At 38.2% G+C, this 23,014-nt stretch overlaps 1 protein-coding gene across 2 annotated transcripts in view; it reads left to right on the forward strand.

The window, feature by feature from the left end:
• The window catches only part of LOC126101042 (anoctamin-5-like), a 398,169-nt gene that overhangs the window by 128,541 nt on the left and 246,614 nt on the right, over window positions 1–23,014 (forward strand). For both annotated transcript variants that reach the window (XM_049911706.1, XM_049911707.1), the window contains 2 exons: window positions 7,014–7,110; window positions 15,880–15,987. In XM_049911706.1, the coding sequence (XP_049767663.1) occupies window positions 7,014–7,110; window positions 15,880–15,987 (205 nt within the window). The remainder of the gene's footprint in view (window positions 1–7,013; window positions 7,111–15,879; window positions 15,988–23,014) is intronic.

Consider the following 23,014-nt stretch of genomic DNA (forward strand, 5'->3'; position numbering starts at 1 on the left):
ACAAATGAAAGTCATAAACTACAACTCATGGTGATTGGGTGAATTGTGTGAACTATGGTTTATTTGTCTTATAATGTAGATAATCTAAATAATTTGATTCAGATACAGGAGACACAACAAATTTAGGTAAAATTTCACCATTCCAATATCCACATTTCTTTCAGCACAGTGACAGACATACACCTCGAATGCAAAATTGTAGTCAGGAGCAACTGTGGGAGGACAGAGGAATATTCTCTTTGTGGTTCCATGAAACATTTGAATCAGCTCTGAGAAAAGAGCTGAAGAAAAAAAAAAGCTTCCACTGAAAGGTATCCTTGTACACTACTGGCCATTAAAATTGCTACACCAAGAAGAAATGCAGACGAGAAATGGGTATTCATTGGACAAATATACTAGAACTGACATGTGATTACATTTTCACGCAATTTGGGTGCATAGATCCTGAGAAATCAGTACCCAGAACAACCACCTCTGTCCCTAATAACGGCCCTGATACACCTGGGCATTGAGTCAAACAGAGCTAGGATGGCATGTACAGGAACAGCTGCCCATGCAGCTTCAACACGATACCACAGTTCATCAAAAGTAGTGACTGGCGTATTGTGATGAGCCAGTTGCTTGGCCACCATTGACCAGATGTTTTCAATTGGTGTGAGATCTGGAGAATGTGCTGGCCAGGGCAGCAGTCGAACATTTTCTGTATCAAGAAAGGCCCGTACAGTACCTGCAACATATGGTCGTGCATTATTCTGCTGAAATGTAGGGTTTCGCAGGGATCGAATGAAGGGTAGAGCCATAGGTCATAGCACATCTGAAATGTAATGTCCACTGTTCAAAGTGCCATCAATGCGAACATGAAGTGACTGAGAGATGTAACCAATGGCACCCCATACCATCACGCCAGGTGATACACCAGTATGGCGATGGTGAATACGCGCTTCCAATGCGTGTTCACCGTGATGTCACCAAACATGGATGCGACCATCATGATGCTGTAAACAGAACCTGGATTCATCCAAAAAAATGACGTTTTGCCATTCGTGCACCCAGGTTTGTCGTTGAGTACACCATCGCAGGCGCTCCTGTCTGTGATGCAGCATCGAGGGTAACCGCAGCCATGGTCTCCGAGCTGATAGTCCATGCTGCTGCAAACATCGTTGAACTGTTCGTGCAGATGGTTGTTGTCTTGCAAATGTCCCCATTTGTTGACTCAGGGATCTAGACGTGGCTGCACGATCCGTTACAGCCATGCGGATAAGGTGCTTGTCATCTCGACTGCTGAACCCACCGATTCCATATTCTGCTAACAGTCATTGGATCTTGACCAACGCGTCCAGCAATGTCGTGATACGATAAACTGCAATCGTGATAGGCTACAATCCGACCTTTATCAATGTCAGAAACGTGATGGTATGCATTTCTCCTCCTTACACGAGGCATCACAACAACATTTCACCAGGCAACGCTGGTCAACTGATGTTTGTGTATGAGAAATTGGTTGGAAACTTTCCTCATGTCAGCATGTTGTAGGTGTCGCCACTGGCGCCAACCTTGTGTGAATACTCTGAAAAGCTAATCATTTGCATATCACAGCATCTTCTTCCTATTGGTTAAATTTCATGTCTGTAGCACGTCATCTTCGTGGTGTAGCAATTTTAATGGCCAGTAGAGTAATTGATAATGATTCCAGTCATCTTTATGATGCAGCTATGAAGACCATTGGTATAGAAGCACTCTTCCTTCCACTCAGTGAGACAGCCTTGATTGAGTCTATGATCCAGGGAATTCTGAAATCAGTTAAACATCATCATCAACATACATTTCTCATAGTCTTGCTTAACAAATGTGATAATAACTCCACTGAGGCTATGTCGAAGGCATGGAAAACAGTCAGCTTATGTGATGTTGTTTTGCAAACAGCAAAAACATGGGACCACATGGTGAACAATACCATAATGGAGAGCTGGAGAAAAGTGTGGCCATCAATTGATACTGAGTTGGAGCCAGTACTCAGTGAAGGTGTCGAGCCAGCAAATTTGGAATCATCATTTACTGACACTTTATGCATTGACATGTCCCACAAGATTCCAGGATGAAGAGAAAACATAAAGAAAATGCTGCTAAGCAGCTGAAGAAGGAACACTAAGATGACCAAACCTCAACAGATGAAGAAATAATTAAAAGTGCACAAGAAAGTAATTATGCAAGTGATGAAGAACAGAATGAAGGAGGAAAGAGCATGAGGGTTTCTCACACTGCTGATGTTGAAGCTGCAGACATATTCCTGAAGTATATTATGCAACAACAAAATACATGCTTGTAAAGCAGTGGCTTGAAAAAAGAATGCTACATGGTAAGGCCAGTTTCTAGAGAGAGAGAGAGAGAGAGAGAGAGAGAGAGAGAGAGAGGGAGAGAGAGGTGCAACATAATTATGATCATACACCATAGAGGGTGCACACAACATGGACTATGTTATGCTTTCATGTTACATCATCCAGATGATTCTTAGGTGCCATTCCCCTGGTAAAAGCAATTTTTTTTACAGGTAAGTAGTGTAAGAGAACTCACATGTGTTTACTGGGCCTTGATAGCTGTTCTTCATGAAATCTCTCCTCCACTAATTATTTGTTTTAGCTACCTGATTGTCAAGTTATGGACACAACACCTTGGAGGTTAACTTGAAATCTTTTCATATTTGTTGATTGTAAGAAACATTAATGATATGATATTGCTAATCATTGTATGTAGTTCACATAACACAATCCAGAACCTATGTTTAAAATGTCTTTAACAGTAGCAGCATAGTCACAGAACAATTGCATTCTCAAACTTGGTAACATGTTTTTAATGCCAAGAGCATTTGGAGAATATAACACTTTTGTCCACTTATCTTATAAGGTGCCATATTCTGGAGAAAGTGTTTGCATTCATGAATAATATTCTTAATCCAGAAAAGGGCAGCTTCACTATGCAAACTTGTTGTAGGTCATTGTTTTGGAGTCTTAGAATTTTAATGCTGCCATCTCCATACATATACTACATCACAGTTTTCGTTGTTGACAGCATTGACTCATTCAGAAGAATCTGCAACATTCATTCAGTAAACACTAGATAGAAAAATGAATGCAGCTGAATAAACTTCCTTAACAGTAGGACAGCAGAAGGGACCAAAAGGCAACTTTCAACTTTTGTTTCCTTAGTAATGAACTCATTTTTTTTTTCATCTTTCCACTAAACTTCATGATATTTCCTTGTTTCTTCTAGTAGTAGTTTTTGCATATTCTTGCTTCATGTCTGTTGTACTTCACATGGTTTAAGAATTCTGCCACTGAATAGAAGCAGTGATCTAATAAGTATGCCCTTAGGGATTTGTGAAACAGAGAAAATGAAGAAATAACTTTAATTTTATGTGGCAGACTATTGTACATTTATATTCTGCTATTTGTACTGGAAGTTTTAAAGGCTGTTGTCCTTACTGACTGAACATGGATTTTGTCTTTTTTCCTGGTATTATGTTCATGAACAGTACAGTTTTTATTTATCTCTTTCATATTTTTCCTCACATATTTACAATTTTCTAGAATAAAAAGACGGGGAGAGGAAAGATGGAAGACTTTTGAAAGAGGGACCTACATGAGTCAGTCTGTTTTGCATGGTGCATTGCTCTTATAGCTCTTTTTTGTGCCAGAAAGATTACTGAGCTACTAGGTGTGGTACTCCAGAATATAATTCCATACTGTAGAATATTGTGGAACTGGGCAAAGTATGCAACTGTAACAGTATGGAAGCTTACTTTGTGTGGAAGTAAGCATAAGCTGTAGCATAATTTTTTCAGTGTCATATTTGTTTTTATCTTGGGTTGTCGGGTGTTCTGCCGGATATCAGCATCGTACTTGCACGATATTTCGGTCACGTAGCTCGTGACCTTCATCAGGTGTGACCTGAGACTGCTCCTTGAGTGGACCTGGTCCAGTATTTATGCCTATGGCCTTCCCCCTCCACCAACGGCTGCAGGTGCTTCCTCTGTGGTCCGCGCCCATTCCCTGCGACCTGCTGGAGCAGCATCACTCCAGCCAGTTGAATAAAGAAGCCACCATAGGAGCACACAAATCAAAAAAAGCAAGAGAAATGTCAATTTAAAATGCACTATGGAAGAAGATGACATCAGTGAGAAATACGTAAAAGCCATCTGTGGAAAAATGGTTATAAAAATACCAACACCCTGCCTAAACTGGTAATTTAATGTTTAAAAACAAACAAATGAAAGTAATGAAGAAATGTTAGAAACTTCAGAAATTGATTACATTTCTGCAGAGACTTGCAAAGTTTTGTATTCAGCGCACTAGTCTAAAAGCGTTAGAATTTCAAGGTAAGATTTTGATTGAAATTTGTCCGTGACATACAAATGAATGGAAAAAAGATAATTCTTATTTTAATCATGAAGTGAATGTTTAATTCAAATCTCATTAGTGGTCAAATAACCCCTTCTTGGTGTTCTAGAGATATCATATTTGCCATTGTTCTAGCGTTACGCATTGTACAGAAAGGTGTATATTATCCAGAAGGCTTCCAGCACAACTCAGAAAAGGAGTGATAAACCCCAAATCTTCAAATGTAAAGTGAAGAGTTTCCTTGTTGTACACTCATGTTCTATACAAGAATTCCTCAGAGTAGTTTAAAGCTTTCCTGTGTAATGTACTCATATACCTTTACAAATTTGTTCTGGTTTTATTATTTTGTTTCATTACCCAAAAGCTTGGTCATATGGCACATGAGGAGGAAAGAAAAGATATATTTTCCATGTTTTGAACAGATAGGTGATTTTGGTGTTACCTAAGTCAATTCACTAATCATTGGCACAATTAAAACTTGCAGAGGTCGTCAGCATCATTGTCAGAGTTGTTCATTTTTAGCTGTTTGTCTATTAGGACAAAATTTAGACACTACAGGCTATATCCTTGTAAAAGCTTATGTAATTGAGGGGTAATGAGGTAAGTTTTGTTTGTATTTTTTGCCTAAGAAATTTGTGGCAGTTTGTTGTCTAAATCAACTTGATAACTTTTCACTTGTTGTCACAAGAATCACTTGGAGCTTTATTCAGCATAAGCTTTTCAAGTTTTTTTCTAGAAGGGATTTGGAAGATTAATGCTAGCATACAGAACTGAATCTAAAGATGGTTATAATAGAAGGAAACATTCCACGAAGGAAAAATATACCTAAAAACAAAGATGATGTGACTTACCAAATGAAAGTGTTGGCAGGTCGACAGACACACAAACGAACACAAACATACACACAAAATTCAAGCTTTCGCAACAAACTGTTGCCTCATCAGGAAAGAGGGAAGGAGAGGGAAAGACGAAAGGATGTGGGTTTTAAGGGAGAGGGTAAGGAGTCATTCCAGTCCCGGGAGCGGAAAGACTTACCTTAGGGGGAAAAATGGACGGGTATACACTCGCACACACACACATATCCATCCACACATATACAGACACAAGCAGATGAGGCAACAGTTTGTTGCGAAAGCTTGAATTTTGTGTGTATGTTTGTGTTCGTTTGTGTGTCTGTCGACCTGCCAGCACTTTCATTTGGTAAGTCACATCATCTTTGTTTTTAGGTATATGAATCTAAAGATGGATATATAAATGTTGAAATCTTTTTGCATAATAATGCTCTAATATGGAAGTTACGTATTCTTCATGTTTGTGTGAAGTGTAATTGAAGTGGAAAAGCTTAGTTACAAACCTGAGGCAAAACCCATTGAATCTCAGAGCTTTTGTGTGCCTTATAATAAATATTCCATAGGTTTTATATGGAGGTGGCTACATGACAGAACTATATTTGTACACATGTCACAACCTGATTTTTCCTCCCAATAGCACAAAAACAGGTTGGCATAGGAGTGTGGCATACCAGTTCCATGGCCAAATTATGGCCAAGAGCAAAGTCAGCCAGCCTGCTACACAACATACAGCTGAACATAATGTGCTTGATTTCAATGGCTGCTTCACAACCTGGGCCAGCTGGATCCTCCCCTCTACCAACAGGTTTTCTAATTTCACAGATGGGTGTTATCCTTAAAACCCACTCTCCACTCCCGAAATCATCTCAGCCTCAACCTACAGTAACCTAATGTCCCCACACTCTTCACCTAACAGTTTCCTCTCCTTCCATCATATCACCTCTGAAGAACTTATCTTCACTGTTCACTCTTAGTGATCTTCTCTAGTATTTTTTAGTCTATGTAAGAGCAAGGAATGCCAATTTCATCACATATATGAAATCTGCTCCAGAAGAAAGCAATGAGAATAATGCTCTTATCATCAAATCTGACAAACTGTTCACTGTAAAATGAAGTTGAAAATAGAAATAAGAGACCATAACAGGAAACACACATGTACACTTTAACTAAGCAGCCAGAAATTTTAGCAGATACTGGCAGGTTTGGATGGGAATTCAATTCTGAGACAGCTGCTCTCTTAGACACAAGGTATTCATTCCACAGAAACTTGTACATAAGATAGTAGCTTTTATACATCCTCATATCTCATGTTGGCAACTGTGTGGAATGTTAAGCATACTAACAATAGCTCCGCAGTAGATCTGCCCACTCATGAGTCTTGTTCTGAAGAACAGCCCACAAACTAAAAATAGGCTGCATTTAATATTCTGTTGAAGTCTATTTCATAAAAATGAGAATTCGATGGTGACACTCATGAAATATGTAATTAACGTTGTATTAAATACATATCACTACTTATTTGTGGTCCTTTGTAACATTTTGTGATTTATTCAACAATATATAGGTAAACTTGTCTGTAGCACTCAGGACTTCAGAAGTGGACACAAGTAAACATAAGATGATACAGTAAATCCAAGAACTAATCTTGACCAGGAAATTTTTTATGCCATTATTTGAAAATGTCAAATTAGCAACTATAATTTTCTGTTTCTATTTTATGTGTTTACATGTTTATTGAAACATAAGTTGTCTTCTCAATTTTATACAGGCTAAGAGGAAGGAACCGTGCAAGTTATTTCAGTGGGCAACAAAGGACCTTCATAACTTGGCAGTTAATGACAACAGCATATTTCTCTGATAATGATGTGAGTATATAATGATAAGAAATGACCTTTGGACCTCATTACTTCATGAACCAAAATTTTGTTAAATTTTGTGTGTAAATCAGATCCTTAAGTCATTATTACGTACAGACCACGAGGAGACATGAGACAGACATGGGGACAGCTGCAATAATAGAAATAACCATCAACAAATATCTGCTGTATACTCTTCTGTTCTTGCTGTGTGTGTGTGTGTGTGTGTGTGTGTGTGTGTGTGTGTGTGTGTGTGTGTGTGTTTTTATATATATATAAAAACAAAGATGATGTGACTTACCAAATGAAAGTGCTGGCAGGTCGACAGACACACAAACAAACACAAACATACACACAAAATTCAAGCTTTCGCAACCAACGGTTGCCTCGTCAGGAAAGAGGGAAGGAGAAGGAAAGACAAAAGGATATGGGTTTTAAGGGAGAGGGTAAGGAGTCATTCCAATCCCGGGAGCGGAAAGACTTACCTTAGGGGGAAAAAAGGACAGGTATACACTCGCACACACACACATATCCATCCACACATACACAGACACAAGCAGACATTTGTAAAGGCAAAGAGTTTGGGCAGAGATGTCAGTCGGGACGGAAGTACAGAGGCAAAGATGATGTTGAAAGACAGGTGAGGTATGAGCGGCGGCAGATTGAAATTAGAAATTAGCGGAGATTGAGGCCTGGCGGATAGCGAGAAGAGAGGATATGCTGAAGGGCAAGTTCCCATCTCCGGAGTTCTGACAGGTTGGTGTTAGTGGGAAGTATCCAGATAACCCGGACGGTGTAACACTGTGCCAAGATGTGCTGGCAGTGCACCAAGGCATGTTTAGCCACAGGGTGATCCTCATTACCAACAAACACTGTCTGCCTGTGTCCATTCATGCGAATGGACAGTTTGTTGCTGGTCATTCCCACATAGAACGCATCACAGTGTAGGCAGGTCAGTTGGTAGATCACGTGGGTGCTTTCACACGTGGCTCTGCCTTTGATTGTGTACACCTTCCGGGTTACAGGACTGGAGTAGGTGGTGGTGGGAGGGTGCATGGGACAGGTTTTACACCGGGGGCGGTTACAAGGATAGGAGCCAGAGGGTAGGGAAGGTGGTTTGGGGATTTCATAGGGATGAACCAAGAGGTTACGAAGGATATATATATATATATATATATATGAATATAATAGAGGGAAACATTCCACGTGGGAAAAATATATTTAAAAAGAAAGATGATGAGACTTACCAAACAAAAGCGCTGGCAGGTCGATAGACACACAAACAAACACAAACATACAAACAAAATTCTAGCTTTCGCAACCAACGGTTGCCTCGTCAGGAAAGAGGAAAGGAGAAGGAAAGACAAAAGGATATGGGTTTTAAGGGAGAGGGTAAGGAGTCATTCCAATCCCGGGAGCGGAAAGACCTCCCTTAGGGGGAAAAAAGGACAGGTATACACTCGCACACACACACACACACACACACATATCCATCCGCATATACACAGATACAAGCAGACATCTCTCTGCCCAAACTCTTTGTCTTTAAATATGTCTGCTTGTGTCTGTATATGTGTGGATGGATATGTGTGTGTGTGCGAGTGTATACCCGTCCTTTTTTCCCCCTAAGGTAAGTCTTTCCGCTCCCGGGACTGGAATGACTCCTTACCCTCTCCCTTAAAACCCACATCCTTTCGTCTTTCCCTCTCCTTCCCTCTTTCCTGATGAGGCAACAGTTTGTTGCGAAAGCTTGAATTTTGTGTGTATGTTTGTGTTCGTTTGTGTGTCTGTCGACCTGCCAGCACTTTCATTTGGTAAGTCACATCATCTTTGTTTTTAGGTATATATATATATATATATATATATATATCTAAAAACAAAGATGATGTGACTTACCAAATGAAAGTAAAGGCAAAGAGTTTGGCCCAAACTCTTTGCCTTTACAAATGTCTGCTTGTGTCTGTGTATGTGTGGATGGATATGTGTGTGTGTGCAAGCGTATACCTGTCCTTTCTTCCCCCTAAGGTAAGTCTTTCTGCTCCCGGGACTGGAATGACTCCTTACCCTTTCCCTTAAAACCCATATCCTTTTGTCTTTCCTTCTCCTTCGCTCTTTCCTGACGAGGCAACTGTTGGTTGCGAAAGCTAGAATTTTGTGTGTATGTTTGTGTTTGTTTGTGTGTCTATCGACCTGCCAGCGCTTTTGTTTGGTAAGTCTCATCATCTTTCTTTTTAAATATATTTTTCCCACGTGGAATGTTTCCCTCTATTATATATATATATATATATATATATATATATATATATATATATATATATATATATACTTAAAAACAAAGATAATGTGACTTACCAAATGAAAGTGCTGGCAGGTCGACAGACACACAAACGAACACAAACATACACACAAAATTCAAGCTTTCGCAACAAACTGTTGCCTCATCAGGAAAGAGGGCAGGAGAGGGAAAGACGAAAGGATGTGGGTTTTGAGGGAGAGGGTAAGGAGTTATTCCAGTCCCGGGAGCGGAAAGACTTACCTTAGGGGGAAAAAAGGACGGGTACACACTCGTACACACACGCATATCCATCCACACATATACAGACACAAGCAGTTTGTCTTTAAATATGTCTGCTTGCGTCTGTATATGTGTGGATGGATATGTGTGTGTGTGCGAGTGTGTACCCGTCCTTTTTTCCCCCTAAGGTAAGTCTTTCCGCTCCCGGGACTGGAATGACTCCTTACCCTCTCCCTTAAAACCCACATCCTTTCGTCTTTCCCTCTCCTTCCCTCTTTCCTGATGAGGCAACAGTTTGTTGCGAAAGCTTGAATTTTGTGTGTATGTTTGTGTTCGTTTGTGTGCCTGTCGACCTGCCAGCACTTCCCACTAACACCAACCTGTCAGAACTCCGGAGATGGGAACTTGCCCTTCAGCATATCCTCTCTTCTCGCTATCCGCCAGGCCTCAATCTCCGCTAATTTCTAATTTCAATTTGTCGCCGCTCATACCTCACCTGTCTTTCAACAACATCTTTGCCTCTGTACTTCCACCTCGACTGACATCTCTGCCCAAACTCTTTGCCTTTGCAAATGTATGCTTGTGTCTGTGTATATGCGGATGGATATGTGTGTGGGTGCGAGTGTATACCTGTCCTTTTTTCCCCCTAAGGTAAGTCTTTCCGCTCCCGGGATTGGAATGACTCCTTACCCTCTCCCTTAAAACCCACATCCTTTCGTCTTCCCTCTCCTTCCCTCTTTCCTGACGAAGCAACCGTTTGTTGCGAAAGCTTGGATTTTGTGTGTGTGTTTGTTTGTGTGTCTATCGACCTGCCAGCGCTTTTAACATAAATAGTTATGTCTGTTGATGATGCACTACAATAAAAAAAGGAGAGACAAAGTAGTGCAGTTATCACAAAAAGTATTGATTTGTCTAAATATTTCAATTTCCTGAGACTGCATATTGAAAATAAGTCTTATTAAACTTAACAAGTGTTGAAGTTGAGTAACATTTTATCATTATGTAATTGCTGACTTTGATGGTGAAAGTGTCAGAAAGTTAACGTATTTTGCATACATCCATTAGTTCAAGTCATGCAGAATAGTATTCTGAGACAGCTACTCTCTTAGACACAAGGTATTCATTCCACAGAAACTTGTACGTAAGATAGTAGCTTTTATACATCCTCAAATCTCGTGTTGGCAACTGTGTGGAACGCTAAGAATACTAACAATAGCTCCACAGTAGATCTGCCCTCTCATGAGTCTTGTTCTGAAGAACAGCCCACAAACTAAAAATAGACTGCATGTAATATTCTGTTGAAGTCTATTGCATAAAAATGAGCATTCAGATGGTGACACTCATGAAATATGTAATGTAGGTTGTATCACAATACATATCACTACTTATTTGTGGTCCTTTGTAACATTTTGTGATTTATTCAGTGTTCTTTCCCCATTCACACATGTCAGCTGGGAAAGTCAACATAGTGGCTGGTATAAGAACCAGGGATACTGTGTTCTGGCAGAAGAAAGCAAGCCTGTGAAAACATTAATGGAACAGTCATCTAGAGCACTGGGTCATGGAAGGCTTAATGGATAAGATGTAAATGAGAAGTGAATTGCTAATATTAGATGAGTTATGGAAACTTAAGACCTGAGGTGGCTGTCAGTATAAAAGGCTAGAAGTGATTTTACATTGTTGATACATGAGATAAATTATTTCACATTTGACTCTCGCTTTGACAGAATAGGTCTTTCCAGAACCAATGCAAGTAGTGCACATAGTGTTAAAAAGGTGTATAAAATGAGACTTACTATGGGTACTGGTACTGTCATAGGGATAAGAGCTGCGAGAAAAAGAAAGTAGTTCTAAAGGAGCAGGGAGTATGACTAGGATACTACTGATTTATTTCTAACCTTGTAAAATCTTACTAGTAACTTGAGGTGTACCCTGGTGTTGGTGACAACTGTCTGTTGTGATGTAGGAAAAAGCATTCCTCTTCTTTGATGATGTGGATTATGTTTAAGCCTGAATGTTTGCTTAACGACATAAATGTACTGTTAAAACACCCAGCCAATGCACTGATAATTTGACATATTTATATGACATGACTATTTTCAGTCAATGTTCACTGGTTGTACAGTGAAAACTACTACATTTTTACATTCATGAACTATGCTGTTTTACAATTCTGCTCATTTGAGTTGGCTACTGCAAGCTCCTTACCAGTATTTATTATTGTAATTCATCAAAAATTAAAAATGGGACAAGTTGGTGATTAGAGGAACTCACATCCATTGATTGCATTTGTCTCTAACAATGAGAATGTGCCACAAACAAATATGGTCAAAGTTAAATTACCAAAGTAAAATTCTGTACCATTGTTTGGGAAAAAATTGGAACAAAAAATTTTCAGTTTTAAGTAGCACTATTTTTGAATTTATGCTGAAAACATCAGTTAAATGATTCAAGAAGCTTACACACATACAGTTTAGAAGTAATGATTTATACGCTTTATTCAGATATGCCCATTGTGAAGAGGAACTGATTTGGCAGTTCTTCCAAATTAATTTACTTGAGTTTGCTGTGCTAACGTAGTCAAAAAGTCCACGCTTCCTCAACAAACACATCTGTCTTCATTATATAAGCCCACCTCAGATAAGATTTCAATTAAATCCAATAAATTTTATCTCCCTTCAATATTTTGGAATACTTCACACACTCCTTGGTAATTCTTATCTCAGTAGAAAGCTGGATTCATGCTAAAATTACAATCTGTATTGAATATTCATGCTTTTATTACATGCATATACTATGTAGTGTCCATACCATTGAGCACACATCACAGATTCCCATCTTATAATGTTGATCACGTCTAACTCAAAAACCAACATTGTCATTCTGTGCAATGAAAATACCTGCATTATTGTTAACTGAGTGATATTCCAAGGAAAATTACAGATGAAAAAAGAAGTATTTTAGGACAAATTCTCTTAAAGTTGTAGCTTAATACTGAGCAGAAAGTTTGGCAACTTTGTTTTTCATCTTGGTTAACATTATTTCACTCTTGTCTTCTGCTTTCAGTAATAATTCAAACATGGTCAGATGTTCTACTTAATGCAGCTCTGTTTCTGTGTAATGGTCTGCAATGGCAGTGTTTACAACTTGTACTTTTTTGTCCTGGTATACGTATGAAATTACTCAATCCATTATAGTACTACATTTGTTTCTTTCTGTACATGTACTTTTGTCTGTGGTTGTAACTGGGTATGATAACTGTGCACAACAACATGTAAATTTTTAATGCCACCTTTTCTCTGATGTTATTAATTGGGAGATCACATGTGTGAACTCGTTTAAGATTTAACAATTATCAAAAGGATAGATTGCTACTCACCATAAAGATGACATATTGAGTTGCAGACAGGCACAGTGAAAAGTCCAGCAGTCGTGTGAATGTATATGTTTTATTTTCTTTTCTGAAGTAGTTTTTGCCCAAAAGCTCAGTGTGTAATATTCTTTTTATTGTGACTGTCTGGAACTCAATGTGTCATCTTTATGATGAGTAGCGATCTATCCTTTTCATAATTGTTGATGTACCAACCTGGACTTTCCATTGTTTTGTTTTAAGATTTTATATTGTAACTGGTATGAAGATGCTGTTTGTTATAGTGCACAGCAAGCAATACATTTATGTAATGAAATCTTTTCTTGAGGAACTTTACCTGTATTTGAAAATCAAGTACATTAGATTTAGCTTACTCTGTTGCTTTCATGGTGATCATGCTCTATTGCAGTGGGAGAAAGAGGGAAAATGAATAAAGGAAAATGACTTTTATACTGAGTCTTGCACATTTTGAGGTTCAGGTTTAAGTTTGATAGGGTATTCAGACTTACCTATTTCTCTGAACACTGAGGGTACCAAACAAGCTGCTTGTTCAGATACCCTGGCTTTTTATTCCTTCTAATGATTTCTCTTGTTTCTGCTCCCTATGAAACTTGTTGCACCCATTGCTCTCATTGATTGCTATCTTCTGTATAACGAGCTACCTAGGTATTTTTTAAACCTAAAATGGTATCCTGCACACCTGTTATCATTAATTGGAATAAATGATAATCACAAAATAAAATAAACTTCTCACACTTTAAAAGGACAACATAGTATAGTGATATCTGGCCAAATGTAGATGGAAAACTTTGAAACTGGAAGAATAATAAAAGCAATTATATTACTTATAGTCTGTTTTGCTTATTGTCCATTTTACATTATTGTTGACTTTTCCTCATTGACAAAGACCAAAAGACCTTTCAGAAAATTCAAAACTAGTAATCTGGAAATTTTAAATTAATATAAGACATGTTTCATATTTTGTTTAGACCACTTTAATGGGAAATTTTAGACACCAAAAACTGGGAGAGCTATCTCTAATATTAATTAAATTTTGTTTAGTACTCAAAGAATTAGTTACACTTTCTATGATATAAAAACTAAAAAATTGTACACCTCCCTCCACTCATTTTACACAAATCAAGAGTATACTTCATGACCATTTATGAAAAGTAGTACATTAATTCATTATCAGCACTTTTTTTCTACCTGCTAATTGCGCTCAATTTTGACTCATTTCACAGATCCTCTTTGACACATCTCCACTGCCTCTTCTTAATATTTCAATAGCCTGGCCCATTCCTGATAGCTCCATATCTCCCAGCTAATCGATCTTGTCTGTCATGTCTGTCCCGATAGTTGAGTGGTCAGCGTGACAGATTGCTGTCTTGGGTCGGGGATTTTCTCTGCTCGGGGACTGGGTGTTGTGTTGTCCTCATCATCATTTCATCCCCATCTGGAAATATGAAGTTGCTCGCCAGTGGCAAAAATGGTAGTTACCCAGGTGTGTCTTATAAACTTACTATTCTGTTTCGAATATAATTATTGGAGGGCAAATTTAAATAAACTGAAAAGTTTGAAGCCAGTGGGGAACATAATAGAAGACAGGGGCAAGAAAGATAAGGAGGCTAGTGAAAGGGGTAGGCAAGCCCATGGTTTCATGCAGAGTGTAAGAAGCCTGGTCTAGAGGAAGCATTTACTACCAAAAGGCAGACAAGTGTTATACTAACCATTTTATGTTCCAATACTTGTGTGCATCAGAAAATGAGTAATGAAGAAAAGGCAGGTGGTATTTCAAAGAAGCAGAATAGAACTTTAGAAATGATAGAGTAAGTCATGAGATGGTGAGAGTAGTAGTGAAAGAGAAGCCCATGAAAGAGACCATAGAGGACAAGATTAAGATGGTATGAGCATGTTAAAAGTGTAGGAATTGGCAGGATACGGAGACAGGTGCATGAAATGACAACAGGAGGCAACAAACCCAGCCACATCCTGGAAACTGTAGAAGGTGTTGATTATGATGCTACATTCTTAAAATGCAAACTTCTTGATAATTTTGTGTGGTAAGTTTTCCTTAAACATTCACAAATTCTTCAATGGTTGGTTGTAATAGCCAAGAAATTAGCAAATGTCTGAATGATGGATTTAATGAAAACAGATGTAAGTATTAAACCTGTAAATATTAGAAGTTTAAATGTAATTCATGTACATAATTTTACTGTTTATTGACTGAGGATCATTAAAATTAATGAAACTCAAGTTTTTATAATTACATTTTTGTAATGTGTTTATTTGACATGTTCCACACCCAGGAGGATTCCCTCTTTTACGCGTCTATGGAATGAATAATTAATCTAATCTAATCTAATCTAATCAATAAAATAATATCACCAGCTGTTCATAATATTTGTTTTTCATAGTCATCAGTGTATTTAAGATTTTCTTCAAATAATATTAGAATTCTAAACTCAATAAATTTGTTAATCTGCAGTTATGTAATAGAAGTGTAACTGTTAAGCTTTGTTTTCTCCTTACTGCCTAATGTTTATATAGTTAACTGTGTTTAATAAAACTTAATGATGAGTGCCACTGAAATGCAACATCTCTTCAAGTATGCTATGCTTCTGTACTGTTGTTCACAAATTAAAATTCTGTGTCAATACAAAAACTCTTTAGCAGATGAGAAACATACTTTTCTTTTTTTTTTAAACTGATATTATAGTGACTATGGCTTCATGCACATACCATATTACTCTTATGAGAAGACATAAGTTTCATATTGGAGATGTCTTTCTGTAATTGTGTTTGTAACTGCTTGTTTAATTTTCCAACATCTAAGAAACATTTTTTGAAAAGATGTATACTAAATGAAGACTTTCTTGCATGTGCACAGAGGGGCATACAGAAACTTCTGGGTAATGGGACATATGTTGCCGCATACCCACTGCATGATGGACTGTACAAATCTAAGACAGTTAAGCAAGACAGCTGTAAGAGAGAGGTGAGTACCTACAACATTCAAAGGTTGTTCATAGTTGTAGGTGTATATGTCTGTAATTTATTGTTGGCAGCATTGTTCATTGCAAGATACTGATTACACACATTAGATTAATTGACATTGTGCATCAATAGTTGGATATTACCTGAGAATAGTGGAAGTTTTTCATTGGAATTGTTTTTGCATCTCCTCAATATATCACACTATGCGTTAAGACATACTTGTAATAAACTAAACATTAGAACAATAAAAATATTGCGTGAATGAGTTAGCTTGATTTATGTGTGTCAACCAAGGATATGTCTATTGTGTGAGCATAAAGACTCATATAATTATGTCTCTTGTACAGTATTATCTGTCATTGTTCACAGGATAAATTCTGTTTTAGTAGATGCTAGTGTTAATATCAGTTTTTTGTGACTTCTTACTACAATAATACATCAATTCTTAGTGTATTAAACTACTAAAAGATCTAACAACCCATAATGCATAATGATGACACAAGTATTTTCATATTTAACTGCAACTCATCACTAAAAGGTATTGTCTGGGGATTAATACAAAAACTGTTACTAAGAAATTCCAAACAGATAAAAATGACTGACAGCTACTAAAAATAGAGATTAATGAGTACCCACTAAATGAAACTCTTTGTGCGAAATTCCTAAGCACCTAAATGGATATATGGATAGGTTAACAAAAATCTCTTTTCTGCTTGCTTTGTACCTAGGGCTTCTTCAAGTTCTATTCATGTGTGGAGTTTGTTCTAGGTGGCATGGAGAAGGTAATTGTGTTTGAGATCATCATTATGTTTAAGCTCAGTATATGTTCTGTGATACTGTAACAGATTGAAGTTAAATATATTGGGTGGTAGTTTTGTGAATCACTTCTACTACCTTTCATGTAGATGGATGTGATCTCCACTTTGTTCCAGCTACTGGGCACAGTTACCTGTCAGTGGTGTTACCAAAACACCTCCAAAATTGGTTCTTCATGTGAGGTTTCTGCCACTATGTTTTGGACCTGTGACACATAAGAATGTGTGCAATTTTCTGCATTCTGATGTCCACTCTTAAGTCACCCTCCCAGTTTATCCAAGCAATTTTAGGTCACCTGCTATTGCTCTATTGTTGTGTTTGTTAGCTTTCAGAACATTTTTCCACAGATTTTGGAAATAATCAAACCCTAATTTTCTGAAATGGTGATAATTTGAACCATATCTCTTTCATCTTTATTAATTTGTTGTTTCAGCATCTTATAACCTTTAGTTTGTTTCCTATGTACATCATGTTCCATTTCACTCAGAAAACATATCCAGCTTTGTTGTTTTATTTTTCTTGTCTCTCTTTTGATCGCTGCTGTGTGTCACTCATACTTGGTATAGTCTTCTTGTTTCTTTTATTGGAGATGTTTCAGGTAGGCCTGTTGCTCACATTTTGTATTTTGAATATGAACATTTATTCAAACAATAGAAAATCTAAGATGGAACAACGGCATGAAATAAGATAGATTGCAGCTCATCACATAAAGAAGGCACTGAGCAGCAGACAGGCACATTGAAAGAAGACTGTTAGATTTTATAAACTATCATACAAGATTTTATAAACTATCATACAGAATCCTTCTTCAGATGTAGAAAAATACACACCCATTTATTTGTACATGACTCAAACACATGACCACTGTCATATTCAAACACTCTAAAGCCTGACAAGCTAACCTCAGCTGGGAGGTGTAGTGGAGGTATAGAAGAGGCATGATGTGGGGAGGAATGGTAACATGGTAGGAGTGGGGAAAGATGCTTTAGTGCTGCCTGTGGCAGTGTGTGAGAGTATGGTGGAGATGGGAACTGGATGGTGGGCTGCTAGATGCAGCATTGGAAGAACTGTGCTGGAGGGGACAGAAGGTGTGTGCGAGTCTGGAGTATGGGCAGGGAAGAGGATATATGATGGTGTGGGACTGAAACTAATGAAGGAAGGTGAGTTACATGTGTGGTGAATACATATTGAACCTACTTTGTGTTGTTGTTATTCCATCCTAGGTTTTTACTCAGTTATTTAATCTAGAAAGCTTACAGCATAAAAAAAAAATGTTGCTAAGACTTGCCATGTAGTGTAACAAAAACAAAGTAATAATGAGAAACTATCCTTCAACTGTCACATTAATATACTTCCGTCACCTCACCCAGAAATTTGTCCAAGGAAGTTAAGAAAACAAAATTATACGAATTGTCCCCCATGAATTATACGAATTGTCCCCCATGAACCATGGACCTTGTCGTTGGTGGGGAGGCTTGCGTGCCTCAGCGATACAGATAGCCGTACCGTAGGTACAACCACAACGGAGGGGTATCTGTTGAGAGGCCAGACAAACGTGTGGTTCCTGAAGAGGGGCAGCAGCCTTTTCAGTAGTTGCAAGGGCAACAGTCTGGATGATTGACTGATCTGGCCTTGTAACAATAACCAAAACGGCCTTGCTGTGCTGGTACTGCGAACGGCTGAAAGCAAGGGGAAACTACGGCCGTAATTTTTCCCGAGGGCATGCAGCTTTACTGTATGATTAAATGATGATGGCGTCCTCTTGGGTAAAACATTCCGGAGGTAAAATAGTCCCCCATTCGGATCTCCGGGCGGGGACTACTCAGGAGGATGTCGTTATCAGGAGAAAGAAAACTGGCGTTCTACGGATCGGAGCGTGGAATGTCAGATCCCTTAATCGGGCAGGTAGGTTAGAAAATTTAAAAAGGGAAATGGATAGGTTAAAGTTAGATATAGTGGGAATTAGTGAAGTTCGGTGGCAGGAGGAACAAGACTTCTGGTCAGGAGAATACAGGGTTATAAATACAAAGTCAAGTAGGGGTAATGCAGGAGTAGGTTTAATAATAAATAGGAAAATAGGAATGCGGGTAAGATACTACAAACAACATAGTGAACGCATTATTGTGGCCAAGATAGATACGAAGCCCACACCTACTACAGTAGTACAAGTTTATATGCCAACTAGCTCTGCAGATGACGAAGAAATTGAAGAAATGTATGATGAAATAAAAGAAATTATTCAGATAGTGAAGGGAGACAAAAATTTAATAGTCATGGGTGACTGGAATTCGAGTGTAGGAAAAGGGAGAGAAGGAAACATAGTAGGTGAATATGGATTGGGGCTAAGAAATGAAAGAGGAAGCCGCCTGGTAGAATTTTGCACAGAGCACAACTTAATCATAGCTAACACTTGGTTTAAGAATCACGATAGAAGGTTGTATACATGGAATAACCCTGGAGATACTAAAAGGTATCAGATAGATTATATAATGGTAAGACAGAGATTTAGGAACCAGGTTTTAAATTGTAAGACATTTCCAGGGGCAGATGTGGACTCTGACCACAATCTATTGGTTATGACCTGTAGATTAAAACTGAAGAAACTGCAAAAAGGTGGGAATTTAAAGAGATGGGACCTCGATAAACTGAAAGAACCAGAGGTTGTACAGAGTTTCAGGGAGAGCATAAGGGAACAATTGACAGGAATGGGGGAAAGAAATACAGTAGAAGAAGAATGGGTAGCTTTGAGGGATGAAGTAGTGAAGGCAGCAGAGGATCAAGTAGGTAAAAAGACGAGGGCTAGTAGAACTCCTTGGGTGACAGAAGAAATATTGAATTTAATTGATGAAAGGAGAAAATATAAAAATGCAGTAAATGAAGCAGGCAAAAAGGAATACAAACGTCTCAAAAATGATATCAACAGGAAGTGCAAAATGGCTAAGCAGGGATAGCTAGAGGACAAATGTAAGGATGTAGAGGCTTATCTCACTAGAGGTAAGATAGATACTGCCTACAGGAAAATTAAAGAGACCTTTGGAGATAAGAGAACCACTTGCATGAACATCAAGAGCTCAGATGGAAACCCAGTTCTAAGCAAAGAAGGGAAAGCAGAAAGGTGGAAGGAGTATATAGAGGGTCTATACAAGGGTGATGTACTTGAGGACAATATTATGGAAATGGAAGAGGATGTAGATGAAGATGAAATGGGAGATACGATACTGCGTGAAGAGTTTGACAGAGCACTGAAAGACCTGAGTCGAAACAAGGCCCCCGGAGTAGACAACATTCCATTGGAACTACTGACGGCCTTGGGAGAGCCAGTCCTGACAAAACTCTACCATCTGGTGAGCAAGATGTATGAAACAGGCGAGGTACCCTCAGACTTCAGGAAGAATATAATAATTCCAATCCCAAAGAAAGCAGGTGTTGACAGATGTGAAAATTACCGAACAATCAGTTTAATAAGCCACAGCTGCAAAATACTAACACGAATTCTTTACAGATGAATGGAAAAACTGGTAGAAGCCGACCTCGGGGAAGATCAGTTTGGATTCCGTAGAAAAATGGGAACACGTGAGGCAATACTGACCCTACGACTTATCTTAGAAGATAGATTAAGGAAAGGCAAACCTACGTTTCTAGCATTTGTAGACTTGGAGAAGGCTTTTGACAATGTTGACTGGAATACTCTCTTTCAAATTCTAAAGGTGGCAGGGGTAAAATACAGGGAGCAAAAGGCTTTTTACAATTTGTACAGAAACCAGATGGCAGTTATAAGAGTCGAGGGACATGAAAGAGAAGCAGTGGTTGGGAAGGGAGTAAGACAGGGTTGTAGCCTCTCCCCGATGTTATTCAATCTGTATATTGAGCAAGCAGTAAAGGAAACAAAAGAAAAATTCAGAGTAGGTATTAAAATCCATGGAGAAGAAATAAAAACTTTGAGGTTCGCCGATGACATTGTAATTCTGTCAGAGACAGCAAAGGACTTGGAAGAGCAGTTAAACGGAATGGATGGTGTCTTGAAAGGAGGATATAAGATGAACATCAACAAAAGCAAAACGAGGATAATGGAATGTAGTCGAATTAAGTCGGGTGATGTTGAGGGTATTAGATTAGGAAATGAGACACTTAAAGTAGTAAAGGAGTTTTGCTATTTGGGGAGCAAAATAACTGATGATGGTCGAAGTAGAGAGGATATAAAATGTAGACTGGCAATGGAAAGGAAAGCATTTCTGAAGAAGAGAAATTTGTTAACATCGAGTATAGATTTAAGTGTCAGGAAGTCATTTCTGAAAGTATTTGTTTGGAGTGTAGCCATGTATGGAAGTGAAACATGAACAGTAAATAGTTTGGACAAGAAGAGAATAGAAGCTTTTGAAATGTGGTGCTACAGAAGAATGCTGAAGATTAGATGGGTAGATCACATAACTAATGAGGAAGTATTGAATAGGATTGGGGAGAAGAGAAGTTTGTGGCACAACTTGACCAGAAGAAGGGATCAGTTGGTAGGACATGTTCTGAGGCATCAAGGGATCACCAATTTAGTATTGGAGGGCAGCGTGGAGGGTAAAAATCATAGGGGGAGACCAAGAGATGAATACACTAAGCAGATTCAGAAGGATGTAGGTTGCAGTAGGTACTGGGAGATGAAGAAACTTGCACAGGATAGAGTAGCATGGAGAGCTGCATCAAACCAGTCTCAGGACTGAAGACCACAACAACAACAACAACAAGTTTGGCAACATTTCTGAGCCTATGCATTGAGTAGCCTTGAAATAGAATACACATGTAAATAACTTGTAAACAGAACTCTCAACTGTGTACAATAGAATATTAAATCTAATGGTAAACAAACAATGATGCCAGCATTTTGTGGTCATTTTCATTCACTGCTTCAAAGTGGAATCATTTTCTGGAGATGTGCTGCTTATATCATTAATATATTTAGATTGCAAAAAGAACACTGACAATAATTTATCACCTCAAAAACTGAGTTTGCAAACTTTACTAAAAATAGCTCAGTCTTCTATTTGTCACATGTTTATTCATCAATAAAAATGTGTAATTTACTACCGCGTAGACTTCCTCATGAAAAATGGCAAACAAACACATCATCATATCAGAAGACAGTTAAATAATCATGTAATCTTTTTCAGAACACCATCTTATGAAACAAATGTTGTTCACTCTCATGCCTCGTTATACAATAACATGCCAGTGTGTTCTTTGGCCTGACAAACCGGACAGAGGTTGGCCTGCATTTACCTAATGAAGGACAAATGACGGGTAGCATACTGGAGATGGTGGAAGTACTACATCTCACCTCTAAGGGCTAGCAGCTTGATAGTTTAGAAGAGTTAGAGGTATATAAAAGTAAGATCACAAACGCAAACAAGGTGCTCAAAGAACAAGTAGACTTTAGGTGTAACTGGTTTTCTGCAGGAACTCTAGTTTGCCCAATATACAATTGACATGGAAGCTGATCTCTTATGTAGATTGTCCATGGCACAAGTAATAGTAAATGTATGAGCAAATTTTGCATTATGGTTTCCATATATCTTGCAACAAAAGTTTGTGAATGTGTGGGCATGCAGTGTTCACTGATATGAAGGTTGATGAAGGTAGGGATGGCCATAACAAGCCTATCCTACCCCCCACTAGCAATTTATTATCTGCCATTAAAGACACAGGTTTTCACTGTGTAATTTAATTGTGTGTTTCATTTCAGATAATGTTAACACCTTCTTGAGAAAGGTACAGATATTCTCATTATTCTATGAATTATTTCATAATAATTCTTGTATTAGATGATAAGGTGTATATTATCTACCACAAAGGAAAGGTTTTGGTAATGAAAATTTGTGGTAAGGTCTTATAAGACCAAACTACTGAGGTCATCAGTCCCTAAGCTTACACACAATTAAATTTAACTTAAACTAACTTACACTAAGGATGATGCTCACACCCATGCCCGAAGAAGGACTTGAACACCCAACGGCGAGAGCCGAACGGACCGTCACAAGACGCCTCAGACTGTGTGGCTACCCTGTGCAGCAGGAAATGTTTTGGTATAGGTTTTAGTGTGACTACTTGCTGTGTAATCTGTGATGCTATGGAATCTTTTATGAACACTTTGGAGATATTTTATTCAAAGTTTATTTATATTATTTCTAAATTGTATTTAAAATTGCTTTGGTGAGGGTAATATTCAC

This window comes from Schistocerca cancellata, chromosome 9, assembly GCF_023864275.1.
Source record: "Schistocerca cancellata isolate TAMUIC-IGC-003103 chromosome 9, iqSchCanc2.1, whole genome shotgun sequence".
In the NCBI taxonomy this organism is placed as follows: Eukaryota; Metazoa; Arthropoda; class Insecta; order Orthoptera; family Acrididae; genus Schistocerca; species Schistocerca cancellata.